The sequence below is a fragment of the Pleurodeles waltl genome, chromosome 6 (assembly GCF_031143425.1).
Source record: "Pleurodeles waltl isolate 20211129_DDA chromosome 6, aPleWal1.hap1.20221129, whole genome shotgun sequence".
Classification (NCBI taxonomy): domain Eukaryota; kingdom Metazoa; phylum Chordata; class Amphibia; order Caudata; family Salamandridae; genus Pleurodeles; species Pleurodeles waltl.
Window position 1 is genome coordinate 1,385,270,211 of NC_090445.1, and position 12,532 is coordinate 1,385,282,742.

Here is a 12,532-nt window from a genome sequence, read left to right on the forward strand (position 1 = left end):
ATCAAAAACACTGACGCCATTGCTCCCTACCCCGCGCCATGGTGGCCATATTTTAAATACGGTGCACAGAAGGTGGCGGTAGAGGGGTGCAAGGAAAGTGGCCGTGCACTGGGTGCAGCGCCACTTTTCTTAAATTTGCCCCCATATCCTTTGAATTGTTCATGTTCACTGCCAGATAAATAACCCTGCACTGACTGGATCAGTGGCTAAGGAGGGAAAGAGAAAGCAAGTTACTTTGGTTAGAGATATTTCATATCAAACAAGCATTTGCAATGCAGTGGGTCTCGCGTTTGCTGGAGTTAGAGCTATTAGCGTTTTAAACTCCTAACCGGACTTTTCTTGCCACATAAACTGAAAAGTAAAACAGTTTCACATAGGGGAGCCAACAGTCGTCATGAGTGTAAAGCAAACACACAAAAGGAAACAGAAGTTCGCTCGCAGTAAAACGTATCGGCAAAAGTGCAATTATCCATTTAACTGGCAAAAGTGCAATTAGCCATGTATCAGTGTCTATGCCATGCAAAGTGCTCAATTACTGCCCAACGAGATTGCACTGCCTATGAAATAAAAATAAAAAGTAGTCCAGAAACCATATGGAAAACATCGAGCCTCGTTTGTTTTCAGTAGTTGGCCGGTGCACTTGAGGGGGGCTAAACACCTGAAAAGGCATAACGTTTGCATGCTTTTCACTAATGAAATCAAGCGTATTTTAAAAGGCAAGCCCACAAACCAACCTAACTGATGGGCATGACATGGGCGTGGTTAAAAGCCCATAGAGAGACTACACCATGGACAGAGCGCTTTGTGCGCTCGACCCTAAAAAGACTAACTTTAGCAAGTTAGAATTACCTCAAGTAACTGTAAGTCGTGCCCTAAGGTAACCATAACTCTCACTCTCCCCATGCACTGCTAATTACCCCACAAACTGTGGCATCCATGACACCTTTGATAACATGCTTGATAATATCAATGTAATAATTTCAGTAACATTTTTTAGGAAAAAAACTGTGCATGGCAGGGGTGTGAGTTATAGTTACCTTAGGACATGAGTTATAGTTAGTTGAGGTAACTCTAACTATAACTGCTGAATCTCTATGGTTTTGTACATTTGACATGTGAGCCTAACTATAATGTCCCTCTAACCTTTGTTTTTTTCAGTGAATGTCAATGTAATGTAAAGTAATTTTAATTACTGTCCTTTAATCCAACCACTTCCACGCATATATATATATATATATATATATATATATATATATATATATATATATATATAAATATATGATAGTTGGATTAACATATTTCATATTAATTAAGCCAATAGGTAGTTATAGTTAGGACCTAGTTTCCATTGAAAAAGCATTTTGTGACTTATCTTTGGCACCGCTTGATGAATCTTCACAACATTTTCCCAAAAAAGTGTTCCCGAAGGTCTTTTTGTGCATGGAAAGTTTTGGGGTGATCCATCAAGCAGGGGCAGAGAAAAAGGTGGGGGGTAAAAGAAAAGGACAGAATTATACCAGATTTGGCAGAAAGGTAGCTTTTGGTTCACAGATCACACTTTTTGGTGTGAATCTGATCAGTAGTTTTCTAGATATTCAAGGAAACCCAGATTTGTATATCTAGAGCTGCAAATCCAGGAAAATCTCCTGCTGAGATGTGATTGGCTGCCAACACGTCAACCAGGAAATGTTGGCAGTCATTTAAGAAAAATAAAAGGTACCAAGATAAGAGTACCCTGATCCCTTACACTTGGTCCAGGGATCCCTCTGGCTACCCTCAGGCCTAAAATGTTTTTTTTTTTCAATCGCTTAAAAAGTGCAGTTTCCTGTGCATATAAGTGATTGTGCCCTCAGGTGGGACATGTCCCAGGGGCATTGCCATATACAGGCGGGGGTGCACAGAGGACCCTCCTAGTGCTTTTAGAAGCCCTGGAGACCAAAACTTCCCTGGGGCAAAATGTGTTTAATATGGAAGGGGTGTGTGGACCCCCAGGGCTTAGGGACAACCACCTCCCCGGGGCTGGAAAATGAATGAGTAAGGGGTCCCAGTGGAAACACCCGGACCCTGGGGGCCTCCTCCTTCCCTGGGCTATAATGTGAAAATAAAGAGGAGGTTCCTGTGGACCCCCGAGACCTGGGGACCACAACCTCCCTAGGGATGGCCCTGAGCTCAAGAAAGGAGGGAGCCATATATGGCTGTAGGGCCCGCCACCCCACATGGTCAGCTCCAGCTGCCTCCCGAGGTGCCCACCCTCTGGAGGCAGCTGTTTGCGTTTGCTCTGCAGGAGCTGACAGCTCCCTCCAAGCAAAAGCAAACATAACTATGCTCCCAGCAAGCAGGAGTATTAAAACTGCTTGCTGGGATTAGAATTTGAATCTCTTTCTCAGCCTGCAGAAATGCGGGTAGGGAAAAAGGTAAAATGATTGCTTCCGCACACAGGGAACAGCATTTTTATCAGATCCCTGCATGTGAGAGATATCCTGGCTACTGCAGGAGGTGGGGAACTGGCAGGGACTGCAGGGTCTCAAGGCTTCAACTGCAATCCCTATAAAGGAACAGTGAATTCACTGGATGGGGCTAAGGCATCCACGAGGATGTGGTCAGGACCCAGAGGATGTTGTCCATGGGGCCAAAATCGGCCTAAGGAGGGGGCCTCTTGGTCCGCATTTCTTTTTTAATGGCCCTGGGGAGATAGTGGTGCCCAGGTTCTGGGGGGGCATGCACCCCCATCTAACTAATCTAAATTTGTTGGCCAGGGGATGTGGAGGTCACAGGAGCATGGGGGGAGTTTGTGTGCACCCCTAAAATGTTTAGTAGGTAGCCTAATGGAGGTGGTGGTGGTCCCCGGGACCTCCTGGAGTCCACATGCCCCTCCTCACTATCTTACATTTGTTGCCCCAGAAAGGTGGTGGTCCCTGGATACCTTCCCAAAAAATATTTAGTAGGTAGCTCAGGGGAAGTGGCAGTCCCAGGGCCTGGGGGGGCCCACGTGGCCGCCCCCTAAAAAATTAGGTTATGTAGTCCCATGGAGGTGGTGGTTCCTGGGGGGGGGCACGGGTGTCCCCTTAACAATTTATAATTTGGTGCCCTGGGAAGGAGGTGGTCCCTGTGGTCTGGTGGGTTTGTGTGGCCCCCAGGCAATTTTTTTAGGTAGCTCAGAGGAGCTGTTGGTCCCTGGGGCAAGGGAAGGGGGTCTGTGTGGCCATCAAAATATTTTAATTAGGTAGCCCTGGGAAAGGGGTTGGCTCCGTGGCCCAGAGTGCCCTGGGTGCCCATGCACCCTCCTAAATATATATATTTAATGTTGTCCCCTATAAGTTCCAAACCCTGCGCCATGCAGGCCTTCAGCTAGAGCTTAAAGGGGGTTGACTCTGCAGCCAACACCGCCAGGCACAGGCTCTTCATGGTGCGGGGTTGCTGTGTGGCCAGACCATGCTGCCAGACCCCACCGCACATGGCCGATGGTTGTGCGGAGTCAGGTGGTTATAGGGGGTTGGCTGCATGCTAGGCCCTGCGGCCATCTCCTGCTATATGGCGTGCATGGCATGGGGTTGGGTGGTTATAGAGGGTTGGCTGCAGTGCCTTGCCACAGGCAGTGGCTGGATTAACTTATAGTAACTAAAGTGACTTCACATTGAAAAAAACATAGAAATTTACTGAAATAAGACAAATGTTACAGGGACGTTATAGTTAGGAAATAGAATGAAATATAACATAGAAATGCACTTAAAAAACAAAGGTTAGGCTCACATTTTGAACATACAAAACCATAGATATTAAGCTGTTATAGTTAGAGTTATTTTAAAAAACTATAACTCGTATCCTAAGTTAACTATAAGTCACACCCTCACCATGCACTGCTAATTACCCTACATATTACAGCACTCATGACATCTTTGAGAACAGCATTGATAATATCAGTGTAATATTTGCTGCAAAACTATTGAAGAAAAAACCTTGCATGGCAGGGGCGTGAGTTACAGTTACCATATGGCAAGAATTAAAGTTACTTAAAATAATTTTATAAATATACACACACACAAACACACACATATATATTTGAAAGTTGATTGAGAAACAAGTATCAAGAAGTAGGAATTCAAATACCTTACTCACTAAGAGACATAAATAGGAAAATTAATTTTGAGCTTTTTCATGGAGGACATGAGGCTGGGGTCCAAATGCATCTCTTTTTGGACAGATGGCTGCACTGTGTTTGTGTTGCACAGAAAAAGCTTGCTTGACAAGTTTTGAAATTTTCACCTATTGAAACCATATGCAGTGATCATATTTTTTGGTTGCTGTTATACCTTTTGCAAGAGTAGGCTTATCCATAACTTAGAGAGGATGAGTAAGAGGAGGCCATTAACAGTGATGCAGCAGATTTTAAATTTAATGTGTATGTATATGGTATATGTTAATAACAAACCTAGCCAAATGGCCATGCAGCACTTCACAGGGTCGATGCTAAGATGAAGATAATGAGTAATCAGAGGGGTATCTGGTTTCCGGTTTCTATGTGCTTGGAGAGAGAGAACCCTAAGGCACTCTGTTGAAGAGGGAAAGCAAGGGTGATCTGGAGGACACAATGTAAACACAGTTTGAGTTTGCATTGAGGACAGTGAAGGCCTGACCTAATCCAATTCTTGTTTCCAAAGTTCATAGTTAGAAGTATATTATGGCCACAGAATCGAAGGCCACAGATTGAGCAGAGAGTGCCCCTGAGCATTACACATCATCATCAATTATTTATTCATGTGCTAATTTGGCAATCTTTTTCTCTAAAATGATAACTGTCTTTTAAAGAAGAAGAGGCTGGTTTGAATTGCTTCTTATGCTTAATGGTTTTCCAGCCTAAGAAAGAAGTATTCTCGTTAATTATTTCACCTTTCTACATCATTTTTTACCAGGTAATTAATTCAGTCGAAGAAGGTTACCGTCTGCCATCTCCAATGGGATGCCCCACCTCCCTCTACCAGCTCATGCTTGACTGCTGGCAGAAAGATCGCAATGAGCGGCCTCGTTTCTCACAGATTGTTAGCATTCTTGATAAATTGATCCGGAGCCCAGAGAACCTTAGAGTTGCAGCTACACTACATCGATATACACCTTACAATGGAGGCTCAGAAATGTTGGAGGTTGAGAAGCACAGTTTCTCACTGAAGATCATTAACAAAAGAAATGGCATGTGGATCAAGAAAGATGGTGCTGAAACACTGGGGTAAGTCAAACAACCCACTCATAGTATTAAGGACATATGCAATATTTAGAGGTTGACAGATGGGGCATACATCAGAAACATACCAGATATCCTGTCTGCAGTTTTACGAGCGCATTACATCCTACAGTATTTCTAATAATATGATGGACTGGATCTGTGATGGAATATCCTATCTGCCAAACTCTAAATCAGGCCTAGAGCCTGGTGTACTCTAAACTGCTTTGGGATTTAATCAACACAGTCAATCACAAATGAAATGCTTGTTGTGCCATGACTTTTCTCTAAAAAGGTATTTGTGAAACTTGTGAAAAACCCTGTTCATGCTCCCTAGCATTTAATTATTCATGTAATCAATACATTTCGATATTGTGACTTTTTGTCTGGACAGTGGTTGATAATTACTATTTTATTTATTTGTTAATAATATGCATTGATGTATAAAATGCGAGGGGAACAAAAGTAACATCTTCCACCTCAGAAGTTCAATCGCCTCCTACTTGCTGTTCAGCTGCTGGGGGTGTCAGAGGCACTATACACTATGGAAATAAATTGGCTGTCACTTTCTTTTCCATGTCTCATGACCTAATGTAGCAGAAGCCAATGACACTTAAAACCATCTCCACCTGTAAAACAAACTAGGGAACCAGGCGCATAATACTGAATGCCTTCACCATTTATTCTGTATGAATGCAAGCTAGATGTTTCAATGACAAAATATCAATATCAATATTATTGCCTTCCACATATATGGCTCCAACATATATTAACTACCAACATATTGTCAAAGTAAGGGTCTTCAGGGAAGGGCTTTACTTTCCCTAGATCTTCATTTACTTACCTTGATGTTGTGTTGTGGAGTCAACATGAGTCCAAATCCAAGTCAATATTAAAAAACAAATATTTCAGTAGAACACAAGTATTACTGAGCTACTGTGGTGGCAGAGTCAGATCCCCTGCTCTTTGAGTGACATTTAAGCTTAGGACTCCCAAGTCAAGGGTGTTGCAATTCTTCATTCATAGGAAAATTACATAGTCTTCCAAACAGACAGCTGAGTTAAGGTGACAAGAACCCTAATCATGGCAAGTTTTGACCACGCGGGCACTATTTAAACTGCAAAGTAAGAAAATCATCAACAGGCTCCAACAACATCTAATCAGGTGCATAGGTTGTTCCTTAATCTCTGCAAGCATGATCAAATAAAGCCCACTCTGGAGGCACATATTCACTCACTGTGGTCCATGTATTTTACTTTGAAGTGTGCCGATGTTCTACTGTGTTTTATTCTGCAATTGCAAAAGCATTAAGGGCACCTGCGAAGAATGTTTTTTAAAGAGTAAATGAGTAAGACACAATTCATGGCAAACTCACCTGCACTGTAGCCCTACTTTCTAATAAATAAATAAATAAATGCCACTTCCGTGCAGCAGCTTTCTTTAGTCTAGTGGTAGCTGGTTCTTTCTATGACAGCCGTTTTGTAATTTAAAAATATTCCCCTTTCTTTTTAGATTCACTCGCCACCCTTTGGACCGAGGTCTTTTGCACTTCACCAGCTACACCACAGTGGATGACTGGCTTGAATCCATCAAGATGAGTCGCTACAGGGAGAATTTTGCCATGGGTGGCTATACCTCTTTGGCAATGGTCATGCGAATGAATCTTGAGTGAGTACTTTTGACAATGGAATGCCAAGTATGTTGCTTGCCACGTGCTGTACAGGCTTTTTAACTATATATTTTGAGGAACAAAGCTATTTGACATGTGGCCTAGATGTCTGGCACCCTGTTTCTATAGGTTTTGCAGTTTTACAAAAACTGAAAGGAGTAGCTGCTGCTTGTTTGAGCCTTATATTTCTCTCAAATAGGCTGGAATTTTGCAGACCTTACTTACCTTAGAGTATTTTACTTTCTCATCATCTTCAGTAGAGTTTTGCATTTTTTTTTACTTGTTAATTTTTTGTGCGCTGTGAAACAACTGTTATTGAACGTGTAATCTTACAACCTGACATATAGCAAAATTTGCAAATTTCACTATTCTCTGGGTTTCGAACAGGCTGAGATTTTGAGTGTCTATTTGCTGCCTCTACCTGAATACCAGTTTCTTGTTCCTGAAAAGGTACATTATATTTGTGATCCCTTCCAAAATGGCAGACACACAAAATTGGTGGTGTTCAGGCTGTACTTTCACACCAGCCTTAATTTGTGGAGGAGGATCCACGTGATGAGCACCAGTATTCACTTTTGGGGACCAGAGCACATTGGTCTTCATCATGCTTTAACTCAGATCAAAAAAGAGAAAGGTAGAAAAAAGGAAAGAGAGAAGAAAAATATCGGAAATCAAAACAAAGGGAGAAAGAAAGGACAAAGAAGAACCTGTAAGAGTGAAATAAAAAGTCTGAATTTATATGGTTGTGGATAAGGGGGCATCAGCTGGAATCAAAACGAGGCAGCCTTTGTATATTGCAGCTCAGACATTTGACAGTGTGGGAGGCAGTCTACTAGGAAAAAAATGGTCCCCTATGCTTGTTTTTTATTTGCTTAACAAATTAAGCACTGCTTCATCTGCAGCCCCTGGTACAGTTTTAAGGGGAACACAATTATTTAACCTTGTTAACATGGTTGGCGAATGATCAGGTAAAAACTTAAATTGCGAAAAAAATCATTTTTAGGACTGGCATCAGCTAAGGTCTTATCATTTTACCACAAATATATGTATCGAAATGCACTTACATAAAGCAGTTTATAGTCAGTCATTTTCAGCCATTGGTCTGCTGTAGTGTCATTCAGACTTGTCTTCCACCCAGCACAGCATAGGGTATGGGAAAATGAGTCAGCTCACTTTTTACTTTGGTTCCATTCAGTAGGAGTGAACGAGTTCTTCCCAAGCCTACTGTCATCACCCACACACCGAGAATGATCCCCTTCTGTACCACGGATTGGTTTATTTTGTGTCCTTTATATTATAAAAAATAATGTATTTTTATTCTTCGTGGTCTTTTTTTTTAAATTATTTTTTCTGTGGTCAAGTAGCCCCCTTAGACATTGCTAACAGCGTTTAATTTGAGCCAGTGGTTTCCTGTGCTCAGCACAAAAACGTTATTCTCAACACTTGCTACAATGACAGTCTACCACAAAGTGGCACTGTCTATCAAAGTTTGAGATGAGCATGCAAACAGGATTTAATAATTCAATATACATCAAAAAAGAATAACTGCCACTAATGCCATTCATATAGCTTTGGGCGAACTGGAATACTCAGAATTGTCACAATTGTAGAAGTGAGATGGTACTATCACTGGCAGTCCTGGCACGGGCAATGGTTGGTGCAAGCTGCAGGGACTTCCTGAGGAGGGGCCTGGCACTTACTTTAGTTTATTCACAAATTAAGCACTGCCCATCTCCCACAGGAATTGTTCCTTCGAATGGGTTTTTATCCTTTTGCAGGATTTACCAATCAAAGGCCCTGATTTAAGAAAAGTGGCACTTGATAACATGAAGAAACACTTTTGTCATGCCCGATTATGACCCCCCTAATGCACCATGTCTGTGCCATATTAATCGTGCGGTGCACCTTGGTGCACGTTAGGATCAATAGTAAATTTTCTGACGCTATTGTGGTACTTTGCATGATTAGCCCCAAAAATGTTGCCACCAATCCTGCAAAGTACATAGAGGCCAATTATAAGCAATAGTGTGCTTCAGTTTAACACCTACACTGAAATAGTGATTCAGCCCATTAAGAAATGCTCAATAGCTAGTACATCAAGCCCTTAGACCACTCAAAGGCAAAATTTATGTTTGAGATTCACTAAAAACATGTAGTGAAAATCAGCAGCAATGCACTGCTCAAAAGGAAAAACATAGACCAGTCTTGTATCTGCAAAGTTTTGCATTCCCATGACTTTGTTGGTGAAGCAAAAACCATGGCGGTCTTCTAATGTTAAGTCTGTCTTAGTGTTGTACCAGGGTACACAGGTTCTGATTGAGTGCTAGTTTGCATGACATTTGTACTTGAGGGAAAACCTTAAGTGCAATCACACACATGCCAACACCCCTGATTTAGGCAGGAGACCCCCTATGTTTAAAATGAACAGTGGCTCCATTTTATCATCTACTCCCCCTCACTTGGGAACATTTATTCCACTGATTTTTTTTTTAAATCTCCTTTCCTGCTGCAAAGTTTTTGCACATATGCAATTGGCACTGATCCAAGGGTGACTCAAGTAGTATGTACAACTTTCACGCAAGTCACTGAGGGGCATATTTATACTCCGTTTGCGCTGGAATTGCGTTGTTTTTTTTGACGCAATTTCGACGCAAAACTAACTCCATATTTAAACTTTGGCATTAGACGCGTCTAGCGCCAAAGTCCGTGGAGTTAGCGTCATTTTTTAGCGTGGACACCTACTTTGCGTTAATTATATGCAAGGTAGGCGTTCCCGTCTAAAAAAATCGACTCCGAGGCATGTGCGTCGGATTTATACTCCCGGGCAAAAATCACGCCCGGGAGTGGGCGGGTCAAAAAAAATGACGTACGGCCGCTTTTGCGCCGTTTTTTAGCGCCTGCAAAAGGCAGGCGTTAAGGGACCTGTGGGCTCTGAAGGAGCCCAGAGGTGCCCTCCCATGCCCCCAGGGACACCCCCTGTCACCCTTGCCCACCCCAGGAGGACACCCAAGGCTGGAGGGACCCATCCCAGGGACATTAAGGTAAGTTCAGGTAAGTATTTTTTTTTTTTTTTTTGTGGCATAGGTGGGGCCTGATTTGTGCCCCCCTACATGCCACTATGCCCAATGACCATGCCCAGGGGACAGAAGTCCCCTGGGCACGGCCATTGGGCAAGGGGGCATGACTCCTGTCTTTGCTAAGACAGGAGTCATTTCTATGGGGGTTGGGAGTCGTAAAAAATGGCGCAAATCGGGTTGAGGCGAAAAAATTGCCTTAACCTGACTTGCCCCATTTCTTGACGCCCAAGCCCCATATCCCCCTACGCCGGCGCTGCCTGGTGTATGTCGTTTTTTTTAACGCACACCAGACGGCGCCGGCGGCTAACGCCGGCTAACGTCATTCAATAAATACGGCGCCCGCATGGCGCTTCAGAATGGCGTTAGCCGGCGCTAATTTTTTTGACGCAAAACTGCGTTGGCGCAGTTTTGCGTCAAAAAGTATAAATATGGGCCTTACTGTGGAAAAAATACACAACGTTGCCCAATCTGACCCATGCCCACTGCTTACACCTGTTTTTATTTCGAGTTAGGGTTCTCCTTAATGCCTGGTTATGCTCCTTTGGACAACTTTAGTTGACTTGGTTTTGCATGGAGATCTAAAGGGTTTGTGGTGCATCATTACATCCCTTTTTATAACTCAGTTGCTTAGCACTATGAGACCAGTTGCATTTAGCACTGAGCTGACGCCCACTTTTATCAGAAGAAGCACAAAAGGGGCTGGTATGTATTGAGTAACAACATGTTTCTATGCATGAGCACCGCAGGACACCAGAGAAAAGCCAGGCTTATTTCTTTACTGAAACCCTCCCTATAAAGCAGGGGCGGCTCCTTCATAAGGGCGGAGGAGCTTCACCCCCGTCCTACCACCAGCAGCAATTGCTGAAAATCCTTTCTTGTGAAAGGAGTGGGGCGTTGGGGTGACGAGCAGAGGGGAGTGCACTGTGCACTCCCCTCAGAGTGCATGTGTGTTTGGTCGGCCATCTCGGGCCGGCCAAACACACATGCGCACAGGGCTCTCTCCAGCCCAGCAACACCGTTGCTGGGCTGAAGAGAGTCTGCACAGGCTCCCAGTATGCTTGGGATCACCCTGGCTGCGCTCTCCCAGCCAATCCTGATGCTGCTTTAAGCAGCATCAGGATTAGCTGCAGTGCAGGCTGGGAGCCTGTGCCTGCGTGCAGCAGATGAGCAGAAGAGCAGCGTGTTGTGGGAGAGGAGGTAAGCTTTTTTTAATTTTGTTTTATTAAATGCTATTAATTCCTCTGCCCTGCCCCGCCCTAAGTAATCCCGCGCGAGCTGCGACTGCTGTAAACATGAATGAGTGGAAGATTTTTATAGGAGTTGGTTGTTTATGGTCTGGATGTGTTTAGATGTGACTATTAGAGTCATATCACCAAATCCAGATGGGATCCCAAATGAGACAATGTAAACATACACAAAAAGACAGGGGTTGATATGGCGCATCGTTGAAAACTCATGAAAGAAAAAGGCCAACCAAACGCCCCCTTTCTCTTTGTACTTCTTAATGTACTTTTTGAAGGATTGTTGTCATGAGGTGTCTAGACATCTAAGCTGTCGCTAGCAGACCTCTAAAATGGCATTTTCTAGCTTCCCAACAGTAATTCAGTAGCACCGATAGCTGGTACCCTAGTACTGCTGACTTTCCTCCGATTATAAAGCTGCTGGGATCGTCTGAACCCTATATCTATTTCAAAGGCTGACAATTAAATACAAACGGAGGTTAGCCCAAGTAAGGGAAATTATTGCTTTGTTTACTTTAAATTTGAAAATAGGATCAATATAAAATATATTGGCTGGTTAATATTATATAAGTGAAACTTAGTTGTAAAGAACAACATGTTTGATATTTGCATAAGGGGTGTGACCTTTTTAGGTCTGTGACTAGCCAAGGCCTTTTATTTTTTATAATATATGTAAATATGCTATGGATGCTTACATACAGTGGCTTTCAGCCAGACCTCTTCTTCAGCTGGTCTGCTCTAGTGTCTTTCAGATTTTACGTTCTCCCAAGCAGCATACAGCCTGGGTCACCAGGTCTGCACACTTGGCCCATTTGCTTACCTGACTATGAGTGACAGCATTCTGTGCTTGTACAATTTGCAGGAACTACTGGTGCAATGTTCATGAGTATATTTTAGCTTTTAGACAACGATTGCTTTCATATAATGAAAACCTTCATTAAAAAACATTCATAAACAAAATAAGCATGGGCAAAGCGAAAGGTCACCAGCCATCGCCAGTTTATTGGCTTTGCAGTGCTTTTTTGTTGAAGTCAGACCTTTAGCCAAGATATTTTGTTTTGTTTTGACTGAAAATTGTTTGGCTAAAATTATATGTATAATAATACACATTCTGACGGGCTTTGGCCACCCCCTTTTTTAAGCAATTATTTTGTTTTTCTGTTATTCACATTTTCTTACATCTCTTATTTCACTCAGCGAGGAGCAAATGGCGGGCTCTCTGCAGTCATTGGCTAAATGCACTGAGTGAAGGTCCATATCTACACACAAACGAGTTACTTTCAGCCCGGAGGGCTACTATGGCAATTTATGCTTTTTGAAACCAAAATTA

General features: G+C 42.9%; 1 protein-coding gene and 1 long non-coding RNA gene across 3 annotated transcripts in view; one reads left to right on the plus strand and one right to left on the minus strand.

Moving 5' to 3' along the window:
* The window catches only part of EPHA8 (EPH receptor A8), a 1,152,754-nt gene that overhangs the window by 1,138,047 nt on the left and 2,175 nt on the right, over positions 1 to 12,532 (plus strand). Inside the window, exons 15-16 of the mRNA XM_069240710.1 lie at positions 4,911 to 5,221; positions 6,728 to 6,883. Of these exons, the coding sequence (XP_069096811.1) occupies positions 4,911 to 5,221; positions 6,728 to 6,883 (467 nt within the window). The remainder of the gene's footprint in view (positions 1 to 4,910; positions 5,222 to 6,727; positions 6,884 to 12,532) is intronic.
* Positions 1 to 12,532, minus strand: part of LOC138300869 (uncharacterized) — a 339,248-nt gene that overhangs the window by 123,462 nt on the left and 203,254 nt on the right. The gene's annotated exons all lie outside the window — the stretch shown is intronic.